The sequence below is a fragment of the Chiloscyllium punctatum genome, chromosome 26, assembly GCF_047496795.1.
Source record: "Chiloscyllium punctatum isolate Juve2018m chromosome 26, sChiPun1.3, whole genome shotgun sequence".
NCBI classification, from domain to species: Eukaryota; Metazoa; Chordata; class Chondrichthyes; order Orectolobiformes; family Hemiscylliidae; genus Chiloscyllium; species Chiloscyllium punctatum.
Genome location: NC_092764.1, coordinates 63,858,982 through 63,884,226, shown reverse-complemented (window position 1 = coordinate 63,884,226; position 25,245 = coordinate 63,858,982). Strand labels below are relative to the sequence as shown.

Here is a 25,245-nt window from a genome sequence, read left to right as displayed (position 1 = left end):
TATCCAACACCGACTTAATCAACTTGCTCTTCAAATGGGGTTAATGCAGGGACTCCACAATTGGATCCATCGGCTCTGCACAAACATCAGTGGAACAGTTTAAATAATGGGTGGGAATGGGAAAGCTTTCCGATCAGAGATGGAGCCAGGCAGGACTGTCGTCTCTCCCGTCCTGTTTGTGTGCTGTATTGAACCATTTACTGAGTACAATAGGAAGGAGGCAGGTGTAGGAAAAGGGAAAATGCCAGGTACTGCAGGCACTGAGTTCAAATCATCCCTGCACATGGAAAACATCACTGCTTTCTGCACAGATCCACCGTCAGTGATCAGATTGATGAGAATCTGTGACCAGTTCAAACTGGCTTCAGGACACAAGATCAACTGCAGCAAGAATGAGCTCCTGTTCCTTTTCAGAACTGGGCCAATCAATCCTTTGCCCTTTGCCCCGTCCGAGCAGACTACCTGAAGGTGCTGGGAATGTGATTCAGAGGAGCCGAGGTGTGTGCTAAAACCTGGAAGGTGTGGGTAACTGTGATGTGACTGAAACTGGGCTGGGGAAGTGACATTCCCTCTCCATTGGAGATAAGGAGCTGGTCATCAGCTGGGAGATGTTTCTTCATTTCTCAATGTGCTGTAACTTTGGCCCATACTCCACTCCTGGACAGTGGAGGACACTCAAAACATCTTCCACTTTGTCTGGAGTTCAACAATGGGCCATGTCTGTGGGGACACAGCAGTAGGGAATGTACCCAACACCCACCTCAGCCCAATATAAAACAAAGAACTGTGGATACTGGGAATCTGAAAGAAAACAGGCAAGTGCTGGAGAAACTCAGTAGGTCTGGCAACATGTACAGAGAGAAAAACAGAGTTAATGTTTCCAGTCCAGTGATCCTTCTTCAGAATTGCTGAGTTTCTCCAGCACTTTGTGTTGTGTTTCTGATTTCCAGAACCCACAGTTCTTTGTTCCAGATGACTGTGGTTTATCAGGTCAGGTTTCACTCTGAGATCTGATGTGTCCAGTATCACCATCAGCTGGGATTGGAACACAACTAAAGTTACCTGGACCTTGGGCGTTCTGTATATCCAGAAGGTTCCCGTTTGGTTTCACTGTAGTTGATCTTGTTCTGATCCCAGCTGGAGGAGAGAGGGTACTCCCTGTCAGATCCACCCTGTCCACCCAGAGTCTCACTGCCTCTGCATGTTGCTCTCACCGTGGTTCAGGTGAGGAACAGACCATCACCAGCTCCTTGTGGGATGTGCCTCAGTGGGAACAGATAAACTCATCGCCCGGGAAAGACTTTATCAGCTAACAGCCTGAGGTGGAGCCAAATGTGGACAGGACTGACACCACCTTCAAGGCCCCTCATTTCCTTACCCTGTCTGACTGTTCCCAGTCTATCGCCATTCCCTATCCCACCTCTGCCCTCCCCTGAATTCCTTGTGTATCCCTCCACCCCATTGACCCCATTCCCCCAGCTCCCCTCACTGCCACAACCTGGCCATTCCCAATGCTCCATGCCAGCTGCCAGCTTTCTGTCCCTCTCCCTTGTGCCGTAACCAAGAGAAAGTGCTGCCCTCAGACCAAACTGCAGAAACCTGCCGCTGTACATCACCGGGAAACAAACATGAACCGGGCTCACCAGATTCTCACACACTGCTGACTGGGTCTTCAAGGAGGGACTGGGTTTATATGTAAATGAATATTCATGGGATCCAAATGTAAACCAAGTACGAAGCACCACAGTCTGGTGTAATACCTGACAAACTGTAAACACACGGCTTTATCTCAACACCACAACCTGTCATTGGGAAATACAACAATTCATACCCGGCCTAATTCAGCCACACTCCCAGCACGTCTCCTCAGTTCATCAGAAAAGCCAGATTGGACGGATAACATTAATTCTGTTTCTCTCTCCACAGATGCTGCCAGACCTGCTGAGTTTCTCCAGCACATTCTGGTTTCATTCCATTTCCTTCTCTTGCAGGTTTCATGAGATCCCCTTGACATTTCTGTTCTTGCTGTAAACCAGGCAGTCAGTCTGGGCGACTGTCCCTCGGGAGGCTGGACAGAATGATGGAAATGTCTCTCTCCAGGGAAGATCATGAGGAGCTCCACCTCCCCAGCCTTGTCAGGTCGGCCTGGGCAGCCATCCTACAACCCAAAGGACTTAACATTGAGTTCCTGAATCTCCAATAACCTTCCCACCCATCCCCCTGCTCCCTTTCCAGCCCCACCTCCTTCCTTCCATTCCACCCACTGACCCTTCCTTCCAGCTCCCAACTGGATCCATCACTCCCATTGGCCAACCAGGTCGAACCCACTACCTGTGTTCACCAATCACTGCCTCACCATCCTGCTACTCTCCCCATCCCTCCCCTCCCCTCTCTCTATCTGCAGCTCCCCCTCTCCCCCATCCCCACATCCAGTCCTGATGAAGGGTTAGACCTGAAGCATTGTCTTCTCCACCTCCTGATGCTGCCGGGATTGCTGTGTTCTTCCAGCCTCCTGTTTGTCTACTTGGTCAGGTCCTTCACCCCCTGCTGGGCTCCCTGCACCCTCCCCATTTCCCCATTAATATCGAGGCCCCTGTCCCAGCCATTTACACTGAATAACATCCTGATTGTGGACATACTGCTATCCACAGGTCTGGATCAATAATATCATAGAATCCCTACAGTGTAGAAACAGCCCATTTACTAACCAGTCCACACCGACCCTCCGAAGAGTATCCCACCCAGACCCATTCCCCTACCCTATTACTCTACATTTTCCCTGAATACTGTACCTAACCTCGATATTCGTGAAGACTATGGGCAATTTAGCTTGGCCAATTCACCTAGCCTGCACATCTTTGAACTGTGGGAGGAAACTGGAGCACCCGGAGGAAACCCACGCAGACACGGGGAGAATGTACAAGCCCCACACAGACAGTTGCCTGAAGCTGGAATCGAACCCAGGTCCCTGGCACTGTGAGGCAGCTAATCACTGAGTTACTGTGTCACCTTAATCTCCTGTAGTTCGATGTTTGGTGAATAAACAGATTTATTCTCGCGGTATATCGAAGGAGATGGGGTGGATCGGATATACTCAGATGATGTCATGATGATTGTAAATGTAAGATCTTGTTCAGGTGAAGCCCAGGAATTAAAGCCTGCCTTTAGCTGAAGTGAGGAGGAGCCATGTCAGAAATACTGGAGACACAGCAGGTTCCAGATAAAGAGAGAATAATCCCCAGATTCATCCACAAAGGGAATAACAAACAGAAACACTGACAGTCTGGAATCCAGATCAATCCAGATTCAGAGGGAGTGGGTTCCTTCCATTACCTGGATGGAGGGTTCGTTCTTCAACTGAGTGACAACGGCCCTCCCGTTCCTGGCCATGGGTAATGCAAATGGTAAATAAATCCGAACAGCAGTGAACTCCACCCGACCATCAGGGCCCACCTGCACAATGATAATAAGATTGTTTGAAATAGTTTCCATTGTCTTTTACTGAACAAGCCACTGACAATGTAACCTTGTTGTTTAATAATTCCATGGTGACAGGTTGAACGAGGCAGAGAGTGGGTTTGAAGGGAGTTGATGATCTGTCACTCCAACCTTCACTCTGAATGTGGGATATGATTTGGAGGAGTTGGTGTTGGACTGTGGTGGACAAAGTTAAAAATCCCACAACACCTCGTTACAGTCCAACAGGTTTATTTGGAAGCACTAACTTTCGGAGCGCTGCTCCTTCATCAGGTGCTTGTGCTGTAGGATCATAAGACAGGTAGCAAAATTTTGCTCTTAATCTTGTGTTTTACAATCTTAGACTCCACAACCACCTGATGAAGGAGCAGCGCCTCTGAATGTTAGTGCTTCCAAATAAACCTGTTGGACTATCCCAGCATTCCACAGTTCATCAATCTTTCAGGAATGTTTAATGGGAATCAGACAGAAAATGCAGTTTATGGGCTTGGAGCCTCCCTGAACCCTCTGTTTTTAATGATGGGGCCCATCTTGGTGTTGGCACTAGGAGCGGGTGCTGTTCCCACACAAGGAAAAGGCCCAATGGTGATCGGACCTGGGGGGGTGAGGGACATGCTGAATGGATAAGTGGGAGTGGGTAATGAGGTGCCAATCTCAGTGTCCCCTCACTGAAAGACAGGGCCTGGCACCATCTCAAAAGAACTTTTCATCCTGTGAGCAGAGCGATCTTGTTCATCAGGATTACTTGGCTGATTTCCAACTGCCCTCTGAAATGGCCGAGCAAGTCACTCAGTTGTGTCAATCGCAATAAAGTCTCAGTTGGACAGCAGTGGGTCAGGAAGGCAGCTCACCACCACCTTCTCAAAGGGAATTCCCAACGGGCAAGAAGTGCGGACCTCGCCAGTGACACCCGTGTACCAGGAATAAATTGAAGGAAATAGTTTAGGATGAAAACCTGGTCCATGTTTTCTGTTAACCTGGGTCTAAAAAGACAAGTAAAGGAGGGAGTTTTGAACATGATGTAAAAATCATTAACTTTTGTCATGACTCTGGGAATAGCAGGGTTTGATTTCCAGTCCATTTCCCCCGTGAGGTGGAACAGCAAAGAGAGTGAGGGGGCATTGAGCTCCTGTGTCACCACTGGACACACAGAGATTCACAACAGGCAGGGCAGGGCTGGGAGGAGGGGATCTGAAGCCCTTACCCCCTGACTGTTTGTGATTTCTCAGACAGGACTCCGTGCTCCAGAAGGACAGTCAGCTGCTGAGACCAGGGAGCTGTATTCCACTCGGAGAAGAAGGATCCTTCAGAGGATGCAGCATCACATCATTCCCCCCCCCCCCCCCCCCACCAACACAGACCCTCTCCGGGCAGTGGCTATCTGCTCACTATCTGATACAGTGTCACAAGCTGGTGAGTACATCACTGCCTCTCCTGAGCAGCTGATGGAGACTGTGATGACTGAAGCCACTGACAGACAGAGGTCTGGTAGAGGCCAGGCCCAGGCTGAGCCCCAGGCTGATGAGGGGCCTCTGCAGTCAGTAACATGGAACCTGCTGCAGTCGCAGCGAGAGGTGAGGGAGCTTCCAGGGGCTGACAACCCCACAGATGGACAATGGAGGAGTCCATTCAGGCCATCGGTGCTATCCTGTCCCAGCCGTGGGTGTGTCTTGCTTCCTGTATCGATGGGTGAGTGCCCCTCATGGAGAGCCACATCCAGCAGGTCACTTGATGGATACAGACACACAGGGTGACCAGGTGAGAGAGGAACAACATAGCTGGAGAGTCTCTCCCAGGGACTCCTCCATCTCCCCATCACACAATGGGGCAGGTGTCCCATACAATGGAGGAGAAGAGACTCCTTCTGGCTCGGGGCCTTCTCTCAGTGTGCTCCAAGTACACACAGAGCCTCCTCAGCCCCTCTGCCAGTGACCCCAGCACCTCCAGGAGCCATGGGGACACAGTGAGCTCCTGTAGCTGTGAGGCAGTCCCACAGCATGTCAGGGCCCTTCAGGCCTCAGGCAGTGAATGGGCAGCTCCCAAGGACATCAGGGAAGGCAGTGTTTGGTCATTACCTCAGCTGGGTCACTGTGTGTGGAGAGTCTGGGCCCTAGACCCCCTTACCCCCTCTACATCCTCCTGGTCAGATGAAGAGTGACAATTGATGATGTGGTCCTGATAAAAGGCCTCCCCTCTCTGCAGTGTGAGGTTACACAGAGCACAGGGACAGTATGGGAGGCCCTTTCTGGGACATAGTGCAGACCAGCCAATGGGATCACATGTTTAAGAGGCCAAGGGCCTGCTCATGCATTGCTGGGTCACACTGTGACAGGCCGTGTACCTTTCCCCTGCTATAATGGGAGGGTTGGCCACGTGTCTGTGTCTGCAATGGCCATCCCTTGTCCCTGATGATCCTTTCCGGAAGGTGCACAGGAGGAGAGGACAGCTGGAGCATCGGGAACAGGGAAAGTGTGTGGATCAGTGACTCCCAAACTTTAGACAAAAATCACTGTGTTCCCAGAGCTGGGAGAGTGTGGGTGGGAAGAGGACACTGTGACAGTATTGGAGGGACAGGGGGGAGAGTTGTGAAAACTGAGGTGTGTAAAGGGAGCTGTGAGAGTCTAGTCTCGTCTGCTCACTCCCATTTCCCTTATTGCTCTCAATTGGGGAAAGTGCAGGGATTGGAACAAGGTCAGGCAGCAGGCCCTCAGAGAATATACACTCCCTGATTGGGGCTATTCACCTGGTTCAACCAATAGGAGAACATCACATGATCCAGCTCAAATGTAATTCCTCTCTTCAAGAAAGGAAATAGGGAAATCCCCGGCAATTACAGACCAGTAAGTCTCACGTCTGTCGTCTGCAAGGTGTTAGAAAGGATTCTGAGGGATAGGATTTATGACCATGTGGAAGAGCATGGCTTGATTAAAGGCAGTCAGCATGGCTTTGTGAGGGGAAGGTCATACCTCACAAATCTTATTGAGTTCTTTGAGGATGTTACCAGACAAGTTGATGAGGGGCGAGCGGTGGATGTTGTGTATGTGGACTTTAGTAAGGCTTTTGATAAGGTTCCCCATGGTAGGCTTGTTCAGAAGGTCAGGGGATACAGGGAAATTTAGCGGTCTGGATATAGAATTGGCTGGTTGACAGAAGACAGCGAGTGGTAGTGGAAGGAAAAGATTCTGCCTGGAAGTCAGTGGTGAGTGGTGTTCCACAGGGCTCTATCCTTGGGCGTCTACTCTTTGTAATGTTTATTAATGACTTGGATGAGGTGATTAAAGGATGGGTTAGCAAGTTTGCAGATGACACAAAGGTTGGAGGTGTCATTGACTGTATAGAGGGCTGTTGTAGGCTGCAGCGGGACATTGACAGGATGCAGAGATGGGCTGAGAGGTGGCAGATGGAGTTCAACCTGGATAAATGCAAAGTAATGCATTTTGGAAGGTCAAACTTGAAAGTTGAATACAGGATTAAAGACAGGATTCTTGGCAGTGTGGAGGAACAGAGGGATCTTGGTGTGCAGGTACATAGATCCCTTAAAATTGCCACCCAGGTGGACAGGATTGTTAAGAAAGCATATGGTGTTTTGGCTTTCATTAACAGAGGGATTGAGTTTAAGAGCCATGGGATCTTGTTGCAGCTCCATAAAACTTTGGTTAGACCACACTAGGAACACTGTGTCCAGTTCTGGTCGCCCTATTATAGGAAAGATGTGGATGCTTTGGAGAGAGTTCAGAGGAGGTTTACCAGGATGCTGCCTGGAATGGAGAGCTTATCTTATGAAGAGAGGTTGACTGAGCTCGGACTTTATTACCTGGTAAAAAAGAAGGCAGACAGGGGACCTAATTGAGTTGTACAAGATAATGAGAGGCATAGATGACAGCCAGAAACTTTTTCCCAGGGCCGAAATTGTTTACAAGAGGGGTCATAGTTTTAAACTGTTTGGCGGAAAGTATAGAGGGGATGTCAGAGGTGGGTTCTTTACGCAGAGAGTTGTGAGAGCATGGAATGCGTTGCCAGTATCAGTTGTGGAAACGAGGTCATTGGGGATATTTAAGAGACTGCTGGACATGCATATGGTCAGAGAAATTTGAGGATTCGTACATTAGGTTTACCTCACATGAGGATTAATGGTCGGCAATATTCCAACAGTGGCCTAACCAATGTCATGTACAGCTGTAACATGACCTCCCAACTCCTGTACTCAGTACTCTGACCAATAAAGGAAAGCATACCAAATGCCTTCTTCACTATCCTGTCTACCGGTGAGTCTACTTTCAAGGAGCTATGAACCTGCACTCCAAGATCTCTTTGCTTGGCAACACTCCCTAGGACCTTACTATTAATTGTATAAGTCATGCTAAGATTTGTTTTCCCAAAAGGCAGCACCTCGCAATTCATTCAAACTAAGATGTGACTTCAGCCCTGTTCTGCATGGTTGATTCTTAATACCTTCAGGATCACGAATCAGAGAAATCACTGCTCTACAGATGAACAAATTAACTGCTGACTCTGCTAGCACATAGATCTTTTTCACTTTCATCCTGAGCTTTCGAATTGTTTTTCCACGCTCGCACGCACAGACACAAGTGCACACACAGACACACACACACAGACAGGCACATACATGCACACAGACACACACACACACACACACACACACACACACACACAGACATACACACAGACACAGACACACACACACACACACACACAGACACACACACACACACACAGACACACACACAGTCACACAGACCAACACCAACTCTTGCTGCTTCCACTTCCATCCAGCTATTCAGCCCGACACACTACAACAGACTCAATCACATTTTACAGCAGAAGGTTCTCCATAATAGCTACAGGGCCGACAGAATCCGTGGGGACAGGACCATTTCATTCACAGAGGGACCTCTGGGAATATGCTGAGAATCATGGGGACAGCTGGAACAGAGCCCATGGCTTCATGAGGGACATTAAGGATGACGGTGAGTAACTGCCTCTGCTGCTCTCATTCCCCTCCTCACTCTCACCCTGAGATGGGGAATCAAATGAAAGCTGCAGACTGTGGGACCACGGATCTGGTGCTTTCCTCTGCCTCTCCCTCCAACATCCCAACCCTCCCGTTCTGATTGGCTGCTTTCAGATTCCCAGGAACTGCCGGCTGGGGACCTGCTCACAGCCGTGAGGAGGTGGAAGGTCAAACCCAGGTCACTGGTGAGGGGGCATTGTAACTTGATCTCACAGGTGAGCTGCCAGGGGAAATGGGTACCTCGTGTGCCAACTCCATGGAGGGCAGGTTCTGCTGCAGGGAACACAGATGGGGACATTAATGGGAGGCCTACAGAAGGAGGTTGATGGGAATACACACTGAGATGCTTGGTACATTAGCAGGCCATGTCAGACAGCCTATCAAAGGGCATTGGGAAGCTCAGTCCCAATGTGACAGAGGGCACTGTACAGAGCTTGGATCCCATCATTTCCCCCTGGGCCAGTGGGAGCCAGCTCCTTGAGTGCAGCAGCTGACAGGGCAGTGATCCAGTATCTGTACTCACTGTCTCAGCCTCTGCTGAAGCACAGACAGAAGCCAAGAAACCCCTCAATGCTGCAGTGTGAGTTCAGACTGAGGTTGTGCTTGGTCCCATGCAGGCTCAGACCTGCTGTGAACATGACTGTGGATCCCAGTGGGCAAAGGGGTTTGCAGGCTCTTGGAGCAGGCCAGCAGCTCATCCTCCAACAGATCATTAGGGATCTGGGGATGCTGCCTGGGGGACTGGCAGAGGCACCTTGGAGCATCAACCTGCTGCCCTCTCTCAGGGCGACAGCATTTGTGCTCTCACTGTGGCCACTCCACCAGTCCCCTTGCTGTTGTCCCTTACCCTGTCAGTCCAGACAGCTGCTGTCTGTTGGGAGATGGTTCAGTCTGAAGCCAGGCCCAGGGTTTCCCCAGGAAATCCTGCAAAAGCCACCTGCAGTCTCCCCCATTGGAGGTCAGCTGCCTTCCACTAACCATGCAGTAACCAACGGAGTAAAGCTGCACAGGAACACCAGGACAGGCACTCGGGCACTGCACAAGGATGGTCAGTTCCCATTTGTCCACGTCACTGGCTATGTTCCTGAATAAAGATTCTGTGATGCACATGTTTGGGGCTTGGCCCTGGGTGGTCCAAGTTGGGGAATTCAGGCAGGGAGGCTGCTGTGTAAAACCAGGATAGCAGCTCATCACCTGGTTCCAGTAACACACAGGGGTCAGGGGGCACCTTCTCAATAGGCTGTACCATGTGGGGTATACTGGAAACAGCTGGCACCACAGCACCCATCTCCAGGGGGGCACAGGGCTCATGTAGTCTCATCACAAGCAACACTACAAAGCTGGGACTTTCCCCCTTGGTCATTGTTCAGATTGTCCAGTTAGAAATGATCTGATTCTATTGAACTGTTGCAGTTAAATATTTGTGTGATCCTTACTCCGGGGGGTATTTAAGACTCAAATATTATCAAGTCAGACAATGTCACATTTCATTACAACACCCTTATTGGGCGGCACGGTGGCATAGTGGTTAGCACTGCTGCTTCAGAGCGCCTGAGACCCAGGGTTCGATTCCCACCTCAGGCGACTGACTGTGTGGAGGTTGCACGTTCTCCCCGTGTCTGCGTGGGTTTCCTCCGGGTGCTCCGGTTTCCTCCCACAAGTCACAAAGATGTGCAGGTCAGGTGAATTGGCCATGCTAAATTGACCGTAGTGTAAGGTAAGGTGTAAATGTAGGGGTATGGGTGGGTTGCGCTTCGGCGGGTCGGTGTGGACTTGTTGCTGAAGGGCCTGTTTCCACACTGTAATCTCATCTTATTAATTACTGCATTGTGAAAACACTTACCCATGAGAAATTGGCAGTAACCTTAAACTCAGAAACATTCATATCCACTTTGATCACAGCAGCCTTAACATTTGGAAGTACAAAGGTTTCACTGTCCATTGGAAAATCCATATCCATCAGGACCTTATGTAGGTCAGACTCCAGGCTGGAAAATGCACAGACAGTTAGCATTGGACTGGATAAGAAACAGGGATTCACACATTAGGGTCAATATTAACTTATTTATTACAGTTCAGTCTCTATCATGAAACAAAAACAGTAATTGCAGGTGAAACTCAGCAGGTCTGGTATCTGTGGGGAGAAAGCAGAATGAATGTTCCGAGTCCAGTGACTCTTCATCAGAACCCATCAGCCTTTATCATGATGTCATCACTATGTGTGCTGAGGGACCAATCATTTACATTTGTTTTAAATGTAAATATGTAAATTAGTTTGACACAACCATGCTGTAAGTTGACCTTCAATAGATATTGCTGCTTTAATTTAAATTGAAATGGCTCACAGTTTGAATCAAATCCTTCCACAAAATGTTTCTATTTCCTCTGTACGTTTCTGTCCAAATTCACCACCATTTTCTGTCCCGGGTCATTTACAGATTTCAGAGGGACAATGGCAGGGATCCGTGTGAGAAAATGTTTAGGATGAGGCCAAACCTTTCCATGCAGTGAGTTTGATGAAGATGTAGAGAGTGATGCTGCTCTGATACCTTACTGCTGTGCTCAGTGTGATCATAAACATACTGTAATAATTACTAAGGTGTCTGATCTGAGTTTCTGTTAATCCCCAAAGAAACCACATCACCACCACATCAAACATAGCAGCTTCAATGGGGGCATCAGTCTCTTCTCAGTTTCTTCTCAGATGAATCTGAAGAACCATGAGGTAAGATTAAACTGGGAGACAAGAGTATTGTCAGACTTCCTGAAGGCAGTAGCTCAATGGCTTACCCAGCGTGAGGTGCAGTTACTGAACACTGTCGTGACTGACACAATGTCAGCCAGGTGGATCTCAGAGAATATGAGTTCCCTGATTGGGGCTGTTAACCTGGTCCAATCAGGGAGCCCTGGCTGACAGATACAAACTGGAGTGTCAGGGGTTCTGCTCCCTCCAGGAGCCAGCTCTGAGCTAGCTGGGTCAGTGTTATTGACTACATTGGTGTCAATAAAGGGTGACTTGGTGATGGGATACCAGCTTTCAGTGAGTTATTTCTGTAATGATGAGAAAAAAGCACGTTCCTGAAGAGATCCACTTGCAACAGGTGTCTTTGAGTTGGGCTCAACATTTCTGACATTGTGCTGCTATTTGGGAAGCTTGACTCATTCAATCCTGCCGTCGAAGACTGGGCCCAGAATGTGGAAAAATGCAGTATTTTTTCCGGCAAATGACATTCGAGCAGATAACAAGCAATGAGTAATTCTACTGACAGCACGTGGCCTCACAACCTTTGGTTATTAGGAGCCTGAGTTTCCTTGCAGCACCAGACACTAAAACATTTCAAGAGTTGATGGATTTAGTGAAGGTTTGTTACAGACCCAAGCCTGCTCTCATTCTGAGGCACCATCGGTATTACTCGACAGTTTGAGAACCTTTCAGGGAAATCCATATCAGAGATTTGGTTAAGACAACTGACAGAGGAATATGATTTTGGTTTAACCCACAGTGAGATGCTGAGACACCGTTTGGTGTGTGGGCTTTATGAGGTGACCATGCAAAAGCACTGACTCGCTGAAGCCCAACAGGACTTCAAACAGGCACTACAACTGGCTTTGTGGTTAGAAAATGCAGCAAGTGGAGCTAGAGTTACAGGGTATGTTGGTGGAAGTGGACAGTCTCACCAGGCCTACTGAGCTTGGGAACACCACATGAGGGAAGGCCATTGCACAGCCTCACTCAGGACATATCCTGAACAGAGGGACCCTTGGACAGCCCACAGCAAAACCCCAAAACAAAACCAGGCCTCGGACAACCAGTTGACGTTTTCTCCTTGATCCGGCCTGGTAGACCATTGTAGTCACAGCCAGTATGTGGACCCGAGACAGCAATGGGGTCCCACTTGGCCTGAATTGAATAAGAACTCACAGGACGTTATCCAGGAGAGTGCACACACTGGAAAGTTCACCGACAGCTGGTTAGGAACAGTTAAAATTCTCCATCATCTCCAAATCAGAACCAATCAAAATAAAGGTTTGGTTAAATGGTCACCCAGTTCCAATGGAGGCCCATACCAGCGCGGCTGTATCAGTGATTGTGGAACCAGTCTTTACCAAAATTACCAAGGCCTTGGGAATGGCCTTGGAGCTCAGATGTAGCCTTTGGGGAAGTAGAAAAGCAGCTGTCATTGTCTCAGGTATTTGCTCACTGCAATCCCAAGCGAGATATGGTGCTGATGTGTGATACCTCCCTGTGGGGTATCAGGGTAGTGTTGGCTCACTGGAGGGCCAATGGAGAGGAACGCCCGATAGTGCATGCTTCCTGGATTTTGGCTAATGCTGAACGAAGATACGCCCAGATAGAGAAGGAAGGTTTTGTGGTCACCTTTGATGTGAGAATGTTCCACCTGTACCTTTCCGTGTGTACATTTGTAATAGGAACAGACCACAATCCCCTGCTAGGGCTACTTAAAGAGGACTGGGCCATGCCACCCAGACCTTCAAGATGAATACAGTGGTGGGCTCTTATTCTGAGGCAGACAGTGACAAGTTAGAACCCTGTCCGGGAGGCCAAGTGGGAAATGCAGATACATTGAGGCACCTCCCACTGGCCAGTGGTTCCACCACAAGAAGAGTCTGTTCTGGTTTTAAACTTTCTGGACACCCTTCTGGTCACCACTGAAAATATCAGATTGTTGCCACAAAAACATCCCGTCCTGGCAAAACAAAAACAGCTGGTGGTGATAGAGGAAAGAACCCATCACCAGAATTGAAACCTTTCTGGACTCAGTGAGACCAGATCACCATAAAGGGTGGCATATTGTTATGGAGAGCAAGAGTGATTGTCCTGAGTAAAGGTCATTGACAGATACTGGCTGAACTCCACCGGGGTCATCCAGGGGATTCCAAAATGAAGATGTTAGTGAGAAGTTACATCTGCTGGTCAGGATTAGATGATGACATAGCTGCATTGGTGGGGCAGTGCCCAGAGTGCCAACGAGGACACAAATTACCACCAGCAGCTCCCCAACATTTGTGGGAATGACTGGGTAAACCCTGAACTCAGTCACATGTCTACAACGCCAGTCCTTTCACACACTCCGTGTTTTCAATCATTGTGGATGCTCATTTAAAGTGGTTGGATATGCACAGAATCCATTTGTTCAACACGGGGAAAACGATTGGAAAGGTGCAAGCATCCTCCACAATGCATGGACTCAAGGGAATGTTGGTCACAGACAACGGCCCATTATTCCCAAAGCTGAGTGGCATTAGGCAGGAAGGGACAGCCCCATACCATCCACTGTCCAATGGTCTGGTGCAGGGCAACCTTTGAAGGTAGGCTCAAAGAAACAGCCATACAGCTTCACGTGATACCAAACTGTCCCAGTTCCTGTTTGATATCAGACCACCCCTCACCCAGCTCCAGGGACAGCTCCAGCAGAGTCGCTAATGGGGACAAGATGCTGCACCAGGTTAAACCTGATCTTCCTGGATCTGGGCAGGGAGGAGGGTAAAACAACATCAGGAACATCAATGCTGGACACAAGAGTCCACTCAGCAAGAGAGACAGTTTACCAAAGGGGATGAGGTTGGGTTGTCAAAACCACAGGAATGACCCTGTGTGGGTAAGAGGCTTGGTCAATGCAAGGTCAGGTCCCATAAAGTTCAGGAAGGTGAGGCGGTCCGGAACAAGCATGTGGATCACATGACAGCTGCAACCATGTAACTGGGGCAGGAACAAACTGTACCCAGCCCCTCAGAACGTCCAGCAAGGCTGTCAGAATCCATGGGGTTCACCCCCTTCACCGAGCATTGAAGAAACCTCTGAGGATGAGATGGCCATGACAGATGTTACAGCCTTGATGCACTTATCGTCTGATGAAGATGTAGAATATGAATCCTGGCTGAGACACTCCGGGTACAGTAGGTGGCCCACAGAATGTACATGCTGCCAATATCCGAGGCATTGTCAGAGGAACTGTATCGGAAGGAAAAATATCCCAGGAGAAGGTACAGGAAAAAGAACAGGCCTCTGTCCCAGGTCTCAGAGGGAAAGGATGTCGTGATTGGAACAAGGTCAGTCAGGTGGATATCCTGGAATATGAGTTCCCTGATTGGGGCTGTTAATCTGGTCCAATCAGGGGGCCCTGGCTGACTGATACAAACAGAGTGTCAGGGGTTCCTCTCCCTCGAGGAGCCAGCTCTGAGCTTGCTCGGTCAGTGTCATGGATTATGTTTGTGTTGGTGACTTGATGATGGGATACCAGCCTTGGTGGAGTTATTTCAAAATGAAGCTGAAATGGGGGGAATTAAGGCTTCTTTTCAAGTTCCAACATATTAGTATCTGCCCCACAGTCCAGTGTTGTTGAAGGTCCAACGTGAGAAGTTAGATGGGAGGTGTGGACCCGACAGACCCACAGGTACAGAGTCACCAAGCTCTCCATTTGAAACAGAAGCTGCTCCAGGTCAGTAATTCCTTTTCTGCAGTGGGCCCCATTGCTAAAGAGATCCTCATGAAGCAAGGTATTGATGAAGCTTCAGCCGGTTCCAGTCAGTGCCAGCAGCCTTTGATGTTTATTGCAATCCTGAGAATGTCATTGTTGTGTGTGATTGGTCCAGCCAGATGTCCCAGTAAACAGCCACCTTGTCTCTCCCAAAGATTTATTTAGTGTCACTAATTCATGCGAAGACGCAGCATTGAGAGATAGTTTTGTTTGAACTCTGAATGGTATAATCTCTCAGTTCATGCAGTCAGAGCAAGGGCTGCCCTTTGTACAGGAGAGCCAGAGTACAAAGCAGGCTGGGCTTGAAGTTAACACCACGATGTTGTGGGTAAATCACCACAAGCTCACTTTAATTCAGCAACTGATTCAGAAATATCACAATCAAATACTGAAATAATTCCTTAAACTTTACTGCATGTAGCGACCAAAATAAGTCCCCTCAAGTAAGTTCAGCCTCACAACCCAACTTCACTATGACCCGATTAATGATGGAATTTAGCACCGACTCCAACCAACAATGTCTCTCTCTGGAGGTTCAGGATTCCATGTCTGTGCAATATTGCTCTTCTGCTACTGAAGAATCCTGAAGATGAAATCTTAAAGCTTTTCCAGTCCTTCAAGTTTCCATCATTGATGATCCTTTAGATTCTTCCATCCACAATACTGACTACTGTGCAGACTGAATTCTTATCAAAAGTAGCTTCCCTGTTCCTGTTACATTTACATTTGGCTGTCTGTTTGAAGACACAACTTTCCTGCAATTAACTCCTTCAGTTCTTTTGCAGGGCAATCATTTGGCCTTGGGGCAGAAGGCAGCCAGTTACCCAGCAGTTATTCAAACGATTTTTGTTATGTCGCAAAGATCAGTGCAGGTGTGGGAGAAGGTTGTCACAGGAAACAGTGGGAGATCGATCGGTCACAGATATGAGCGGACCAATAGTCAATGGAGTTGAATCTGGGTAAGTGTGAGGTGATGTACTTTGGGTGATCAGATGTTAAGGAAAAGTATATGGTGAACAGCAAGACCCTAAACAGCATTGATGCAGAGAAGGATCTTGGGGTTGAAGTCCATAGCTCCCTCAAAGTGACCACGCAAGTAGCTCGGGTGGTAAAGAAATTATATGACCATACTTGTCTTTATTGCTCATGGAGTGAATACAAGATTCGGGACGTCAAGTTGCAGCTTTACAAGACTTTGACTCAGCCACATTTACAATGCTGCATTCAATTCTGGTCAGCACATTGCAGGATGGCAATAATGGAGGTTTTGGACAGAGTGCAGAAGAGGTTTATCAGGATGCTGCCTGGGTTAGAGGGTCTGAGCGAGAGGGAGAGAGTAGACAAACTCAGGTTGTTTTCTCTGGAGCAGCAGAGGCTGAGGGGAGACTCGATGGAAGTCTATAAAATGGTGAAATGCATAGATACAGTATCATTCAGAATCTTTTTCCTCAGAGTTGTAATGTCTAATACTCATGGGCATGGTTATAAGGTGAGAAGGGGAAAGTTGAAAGGAGATGTGAGAGTCATGTATTTTTCACAGAGAGTGGGAGGAGTCTGGAACATGCTGCCAGGGGTGGGGGTGGAGGCAGATCCATGGGGCCTTTCAGAGACTTTTAGAGAAGCACATGAATAGGCAAGGAATGGAGGGAAATAGCACAAGGACAGGCAGAAAGGGATTCGTTTAATTTGGCTTCATGTTTGGCAAAACATTGTGGGCCGAAGGGTCTATTCCTGTGCTGAACTGCTCTATGATCATGAAGTGGGGGGTGTTAGTGTTGGACTGGGGTGGACAAAGTTAAAAATAACACAACACCAGGTTATATCTGATGAAGGAGCAGTGCTCTGAAAGCTCAGACTTCCAAATAAATCTGTTTGGCTATAACTTGGTGTTGGGTGATTTTTCAGTAATATTTCATGCTCGTTCTTGCAAGAAGATTGAGCTGAATTGTAATTGGATTCCAGATGGGTGCCCTGACTGAATCAGTGCATTCACGATGAACACAATTGCCCCTGGGAGGGCAACACAATCAAAGAATTAAACTTCATCCCCAAAGTGAAAACCATTTGGTGGCAGTCATTTTGTTTTCTTGTTCAGTGTAATTTGAATTGAAAATGGCAAGGTTTCATAGAAACATGAAGAATAGGAGCAGAGTAGGCCATTCGGCCCTTTGAGCTTGATCTACCATTCAGTATGATCATGGCTGTTTGTCCCCTCATCTACATCATGAATATATATTGTGAATAACTGGGACCCAAGCACCACTCCATGTAGTACCCCACTACTTACCGCCTGTCACTAAGAAAAAGACCGATTGATTCCTGCTCTTTGTTTCCTGTCTGCCAACCAGCTCTCTATCGATGACAGTGCACGACCACCAAACCCACACACTTTAATTTCACATTAACCTCTTCTGAGAGAGCTTACCGAAAGTTTTCTGGAAATCCAGGTATACTTCATCCACTGGATACCCCTTAACAACTCGACTAGTTAGATCTTTGAAAATTTCCACTGGATTTGCCAAGCCTGGCTTCCCTTTCCTTCATCTACAATGACTCAATCCAGTCATCTCACTGCTTTCTAATGCACTGTTATTAAATCTTTCCAAATGGACTCTTGCATTTTGCTAAATCCTGCTGATAGGCTCCCTCCTCTATAAATCCCTGTTTGCTCTCTTTGTAATATACTGGGTTAAATTAATAACCCTCCAATCCATTGGAACTGTTCCAGAGTCGAGAGAATTCTGAAAGATGCCCACCAATGCATCCACTATTTCTCAGGCCACTTCCTTAATTACTCTCGGATGGAGATTGTCAGGCCCTGGGCAGTTATTTATCTTCAATCCCATCAGTTTCTCCAATTATTTTCCTTCAGTTCCTCCCTCTCACTAGATCCTGATTCCCTCAACACATTTCAAATGTTATTTATGAAAATCAGACCAAACTCTGTATTTAAATGGTCTGCCATCTCTTTGTGCCCCATTTTAACTTCCCTCTTTCTGATTATAACTGATATAAATTTGTCTTCAATCATCTTTCTCTCGGCAATATCTCCACAAGCCTCTACATTCAGTTTGTACCTTTCCCACTAGCTTACTCTCATATTCTATGTTCCCTCTCTTTATCAATCCCTTTGTCCTCCTTCGTTAAATTATAAACTGGGCTCCCAATCCTCAGGTCGGCTGTTTACTTTATGCCTGTTCTTTGGATCAAATGATATCTATAATTTCCTTTGGGAGCCATGGTCAGGTCACCATTCAGGCCACCATTTTATTGCATTGCCAGGCAGGAATGGAAATTGTTGCAGTTCCTCAGTGTTCTGTAAATGTTTGCCATTGCCTATACACCATCATTACTTTAGGTAACATTCCCCAATTTGATCATAGACAGCACATGCTTCATACTATCACTGTTTCCTTTATTTAGATTCAGGACCTGAGTCTCAGAATCAGCTCCGTTACTCTCCATCTGAGTGAGGAATTCTATCATGTTATGATCACTCTTTCCCAAGGGGCCTCTGACATTATCACTTCCAATTATTCCTTCCTCATTCCACAATACTCAGTCTAGGATGCCCTATTCTCTATTTCATTCATCACCACATTGATCCAGAAAATCATCTCGTAAACACACTGGAATTCCTCTTCCTACAGCATTGTTACTGACTTGATTTGTCCAATCCATCTTCAGATTAAAGTTACCCTTATTTACCATGTACCTTTATTTCCTGTTTCCATGATTTCCTGTTTAATGCCGACTTTATCATGACATTGTTGTGGTATATACAACTCCCACTATTGATTTATGTCCCTAGGTGTTTGTAAGCTCCACCCATACAGATTCCATTTCATTGGAGCCATTATCCTTCATTACTATTGTGTAAATTGCTCTTTAACCAGCAAATGTTCCTCTCCCTCCTTTTCCCTTTTTGTCTGTTCTATCATTTGTTTTTGTCCTGGTTTCCCTCTCTGTCTCCCTGGATAGGTTCCCATCCCCCTGCTATTTCAGTTTGAATCCTCCCCAACCAGACTGGGAAATACTCCCAGCAGGACATCAGTACCAGTCCAGCACAAGTGTACACCATCCAGACTGTACTAGTCCCACCGCCCACAGAATTCTCCAATGCCCCAGTAATCTGACACCCTCCCCCTCACACCATCTCTCCAGACACATATTCAACTGATGTGTCCTGCTATTTCTACTCTGACTTGCCCATGGTATTGGGATCAATCCTGAGATCACGGCCTTTGAGAATGTCCTTTGTAACTTGTTTCCTAACTCCCAACATTCTAGTGAGTTTTGAGAAGATTTGTAACTCAGATTGAGGTTCTGGATGGAGGATTGGTCGCTGAGCTGGAAGGTTCATTTCCAGATGTTTCATCGCCGTACTAGGTAACATCATCAGTGAACCTCTGGATGAAGCTTCACCTGAAGGCTCACTGATGATGTTACCCAGTACGGTGACGAAACGTCTGAAAACAAATCCCAATATTCTGCTTGTATGACCCCATTCCATTTCTTAACCCATGATGTTGATATCTGTGCAGTCTACAACCATTGGCTGTTCACCCTTCCACTCCAAACTGTTCCTTCTCTCCAATACAGCAGAGCCAACCACGGTGCAACAGATTTTAGAGTCACTACGTTCCTCTAAGAGGCCATTACCCCCAGCAGGATCCATTGTGGGTCTATCTGTTTTGCAGGGAGATAGCCACAGGGATTCCTGCACTTGCTGCATCGTTCTGTGACTCGGCCCGGTGATCAACTATTCACTTTCTCACTTTGGAGTCTAAGCCTGTGATGTGACCATCTCTCTGTACGTGTTATCCTCGATACCCTCAGCCTCCAGATGCTCCACAGTGTCCCCAGTCTCTGCTCCAGCTCTGAAACCCAGGCTCCCTTCCAGTAGCTGCAGCTGGAGCCACTTCCTGCACATGTTCTGGTCCCACTTTCCCCACAGAGCAGGAGGAGCACACCACAGCATTGAGATCTACTCCCATGACTTTCTGCTCAATTAGACCCTCAGATTGTCTGTAAAATCAATAACGGTGATTTTTTCCAGGTTCTTCTTCTCTGGGCCACAGCACTATTGCACTTGTAAACTATAAACCCATAATAAAGACATTAAGTGATAAAAATAAATTAAACGCTCACCCAACCGTACTCAGTAAATCAACTGCTTCTTCTTGCCCCACATGACTATTTGATTCTTCCCAGAGTGCCTCACTATGATGCTGACTGTGGGACACCCTTCCCAGAGTGCCTCACTGTGATGCTGACTGTGGGACACCCTTCCCAGGGTGCCTCACTATGATGCTGACTGTGGGACACCCTTCCCAGAGTGCCTCACTATGATGCTGACTGTGGGACACCCTTCCCAGACTGCTTCACCGTGATGCTGACTGTGGGACACCCTTCCCAGAGTGCCTCACCATGATGCTGACTGAGGGACACCCTTCCCAGAGTGCCTCACTATGATGCTGACTGTGGGACACCCTTCACAGAGTGCTTCACCGTGATGCTGACTGTAGGACACCCTTCCCAGACTGCTTCACCGTGATGTTAATGATCCAATACTTATATCTGACGATTTCAGTTGAGTGTCCTTGTGAGTGATGAGCAGTCTTTATCGAGATGAATGATGATCTTCCCTTGTGCTCCATGCTCCCTTTCCTGTTGCTGTCCTTGCACCTTCAGTGACCTGTCAGCCTCCACCGTTTCTATCCTTCCCCTTTATATAACCATCAACGTTCCCACTTTACCCTCTAGCCCATGGTTCTGTGAATTGCGATGCCCTTGTTGGCCATACACCTCCTTCATGTTGTGGCTAAAGTAGTAGCACCTTGTGAAAACCATCCCTCCCTTAGCTTTCCATCCCATCCCAAGCTTCAGGAAATTCCAGCCTTCCATTTTGAATTTCCTCCTTTCACTCCCACCATTCCCTCATCAACCCAATCCAATGAACCTGATCCTCAGACCTGAGATTCCTGCTTTCCCCAGGAGTCCATGGAAAGGACCCTGAAAAGCCCCTGACCATTAATACCCAAACCTCCAGCTCGGACCATGTCCGAGTCCCCAGAGTAACTTGGGCAGGCCAGCCTCGAATGAGAGCCAGCCCAAAGACAGGTGTCCCCACAGCACCCCAGCTGATGTACCTGTGATCTCCAAACTGCTTGAACTTTACCTCAGGGCTGTTCCTGGCCTGTTCCCTGGACTGCAGGGATCCCCACATTCTGGGAGACTGTGGCCAAGCCCCTGGACTGGGATTAGATGAGCTCCTTGACACATAGTCCCCTTCACTCCACTAAGGACTGGTCCCTTTGACCTTTAGACAGAGCCATTTGCTTGAAGCCCATGCAATGTGTTGCCACATAAGCTGCTGCCACAAGCTCTCGGTGTGAGATTGACAGAGCCCAGTGCTGTACAACAACATGTCCAGCCCCTTGACTGCTCAGTGCTCCCAACAATGGCACGCTGCCTGCCTCTCCCTCTGCTGCTAAAAAGCAATGCAGGCCACAGAGCCTCCAAGTCTATGGGTCTATGAACTTGAATTAAAACATTTGAACTAAGCACACATCACAATGCACTTTAACATTTCACATTCTTCGAGGAATTTTAATGACAAGAAAACCATTGAAGGTGAAAAATAGCAGTTTTGCATTTCACAGGAGATTTTATTCACCAATCAGAAACCTTCAAACTGGACGAACACTCCTCACAGAAAACTTTCTGAAGCAGGAAGGAACCGAAACCTGGCAGTGAATCTGTTTAATCTTCGGATAAAATATGTCCAAAATGTCCGCCTTCACTACATCACCTTTTAAACATTGTTTTCAACTTCAAGTTGTTCACACTTACCCGACTGAAATGTTCCCATCACATTGCCCCAGGATTCTGTTGGTCAGTAACATTGCATAGCGAGCATCATTTAGTTTCAATTGTCCTTTCCTTGTGAGGTCAGTCAATTTGTTTTTCTGATTTATGCAATCAGCCAATGGGGATTCTAATAGGAAAGATACCGGTAGAAAGAAGAGGGAATCTCAACATTTCAATATCAGGAAAGTATGTCAAACTTTGAAATGTTATGTCCATGTGCTTGCAAATTGCAGCTTGATGTTAAAAAGACTTTGTGTACACACATCTCCATCTTTGTGTTGAACTCTGTCTTGAACAGTACAATTAAAATTGTGAAACACTAACAGGAAATGCTGGAACTACCCAGCAGGCCTGCAGCATCTGGGGAGAGGGAAACTGAATGGACGTGGTAACTTAATGATGTCCAGCCAAATCTTTCTCCTGAGTGAAAGGTCCCGCATCAGAAACAGGAACAATACAAGGAAAGGAGAAAGGAAGCTTGGGTCTGGGAAAGGAAATCACTTGTGGTCCTGGTAGAGCATCGGGAACATTAAACTCTCAAACATGAGTCCTGATAAATAGCTGAAATTGTTGTGATTATTACCAATCATCTAATTTACCAAAACCCTTTTAGTTTTATTAGATTACAATTGAGTCTGGTTAGAACAGACATTGGCAAATCTAGCTGGACAGGAACTAATATTCCTGTAATACTGGGAGAAGTTTACCTGTGAGAAATATACTCTCAAGCTTAAAGAAATGCATATTCCACAATCTGGGTTTAAAGCCATCGATCCTTCTCATTAAGCAGGTCATGAAATTAATTGTGTTGTGACATACAATTAACATTATTTACAGAATCAAGGTGTTGTTTTTAGTGCTCATCTGGTGCTCTATAATATAGCCCAGGCCTCCCATCTCCCCCTCCCCATTGACTGGGGACATCTCTGAAGACAGGGAGCAGCACACACCCCCCACTCACACTTTCCTCCTCCTGTGGTTGGAGGAGAAACAGAGAAAGCCTGGGCCTATGTTTCTATTTTATTCTTTATCTGTGATAAATAGAGTCATCGAGTCACATATCTATGATTCACAATGTGTCAGTTATTATTCTACTCACCCCATGCTCCTTCAGATCCAGTAAATTCCAAATAAGAAGCATTTTCCATGTGAACTGGACTGAAGTCTGACTGATTTATGTAAATAAGGTCTCTCAGCAACAGTGAACTCTTGTGTGAACTGCTATTGGTGAGAGTGAAATGTTGACAACATTTCCCTCCAGTGGACATGGCAGTTGGATACGACTTTCCAATATCACCACGGGTTATGTAGAGTTGGCCAACGGATCCTTTCCAGGTGATGCAGATTTCTGATGAAGCTGCAGGTGTAGGTGCTGCAGGATCTTGTATCCAGGAAGATGAACCATTCCCAATGAGATGAGCTTCTATTTCTAAGCCTGTTTTCTTTACAGACACTTTCAATGAACATGGGTCTGGGCCAATGTAGTGATGAAATTTATTAATGTGACTGTTCAGGAATCCACAAACTGTAAACTCAGCACCAACGATTGCTGCAAATACAATCACAAAGTAAGCATTAATCAACACCGGAGAAATCTTCTCAGAAGCTTTTTAAATCAATACTGTGACTTTGCTGGAAAATTGAGGGAAATCCCACACCAATTGCATAATCAGGAATTGATAATCAGTAACAACAACAACTTTTTTTTCACTGAGATGGAGGAAGTTATAGCTCTTCCAAACCAGAACCCTGGAAAAGGGATCAGGCAATGTAAAGGCATTAGGTCATACCGAACAGCAAAGTGACAGTGTGAGTTTAATCTGTAACTTTGATGAAATGAGCTTGCCTGAGATTTTGCACTGAAAGGTGATCGCATGTTCAGAGAGTTCACAATATTCCCTCCTCCTGCCGTGTCTGTTCCCTTCCTCAGCCTGAGCCCGTCACCAAGGAAGAAGGTCAGGAACAGAATCTCATGTCATATCCTGCTCACTGAGGAGACCTTTCACCAAACTGAAAGACTTCGCTGCTGGAGAGTTTATTGGACTTTGACTGGAGGAAGTTTCAGGATTCAGGAGGATAAATGTACTTTTCCAATTTTTTATTCAGCTTTTGAACTTGTTGTAACGAGTTGTGTGAAGGGAACCAGCTCCCTGTTTTCTCACTCCTACGAGTCAGCTGCAAAAACATTTTATTTATTTTGTTCAGCTTACAGTGATGATCTTTCAACTCCAACCAAGTTCACTACACAATGCAAGAGCCCATTTTCAAGCCTTTCTTAAATGAAAAGAGGACTTTTATGACTCACTTGATTCAAGGACCAATGATTAAAATGAACAGACGCACACATACACAGAGGGAGGAAGTTCAAAATAGACAGTGGTAGAGGCAGTGAGAATAATGTTGATGTGGCCTTAGACACCTTGGGGTGTTGCTTCTTAACCTGAAATCAGAGTTTAGTGACTTTTATCCTCAACAGGAACAGAATCTGTCGATCTTTGAATTCTTGGTGAACAGTTGTTTCTCGAATTTACTTTTTCACTGGGTACTGTTTCTCAATAGTTTGAATAGAGATAGTCAGCATGGTTTGTGAGGGGCAGGTCATGCCTCACAAACTTTATTGAATTCTTTGCCGATATGACAAAACACGTTGATGAAGGTAGAGCAGTGGATGTGGTGTACATGGATTTCAGTAAGGCATTTGATAAGATTCCCCATGGTAGGCTCATACAGAAAGTAAGGAGGCATGGGATACAGGGAAACAGTCTGTCTGAATACAGAATTGGCTGGCCCATAGAAGACAGAGAGTGATGGTTGATGGAAAGTATTCACCTGGAGCTTGGTGAACAGTGGTGTTCTGCTGGGAACAGTTCTGGGACCTCTGTTCTTTGTGATGTTTATAAATGAGTAAGATGAAGAAGTGGAAAGATAGCTTAGTAAGTTTGTTGATGACACAAAGATTGGTGGAGTTGTGGATAGTGCAGAGGGCTGTTGTAGGTTGCAACAGGTCATTGACAGGATGCAGGACTGGGCTGATAAGTGGCAGATGGCATTCGACCTGGAAAAGTGTGAAGCTGTTCTCATTGGAAAGTTGAATTTGAATGCTGAATCCAGGATTGAAGGCATGATTCTTGGCAGTGTGGAGGAACAGAGGGATATTGGGTTCCATGTCCATAGATCCCTCAAAGTTGCCACCCAGGTTGATAGGGTTGTTAAGAAGGTGTATGGAGTGTTAGCTTTCATGAGCAGGGGGATTGTGTTTTCGAGCTACGAGGTTATGCTGCAGCTCTACAGAGCCCTGAAATGTTGTGTTCAGTTCGAGTTGCCTCATTATTGGAAAACTTTCAAGAAGAAAGCTGCCACCGT

General features: G+C 46.8%; 1 protein-coding gene across 1 annotated transcript in view; it reads right to left on the bottom strand.

Moving 5' to 3' along the window:
- LOC140496220 (uncharacterized) overlaps positions 1 to 25,245 on the bottom strand; it is a 100,205-nt gene that overhangs the window by 62,324 nt on the left and 12,636 nt on the right. The window contains exons 2-5 of the mRNA XM_072595720.1: positions 22,982 to 23,431; positions 21,865 to 22,009; positions 10,353 to 10,497; positions 3,334 to 3,453 (exon numbers count right to left, since the gene is read on the bottom strand). Of these exons, the coding sequence (XP_072451821.1) occupies positions 3,334 to 3,453; positions 10,353 to 10,497; positions 21,865 to 22,009; positions 22,982 to 23,431 (860 nt within the window). The remainder of the gene's footprint in view (positions 1 to 3,333; positions 3,454 to 10,352; positions 10,498 to 21,864; positions 22,010 to 22,981; positions 23,432 to 25,245) is intronic.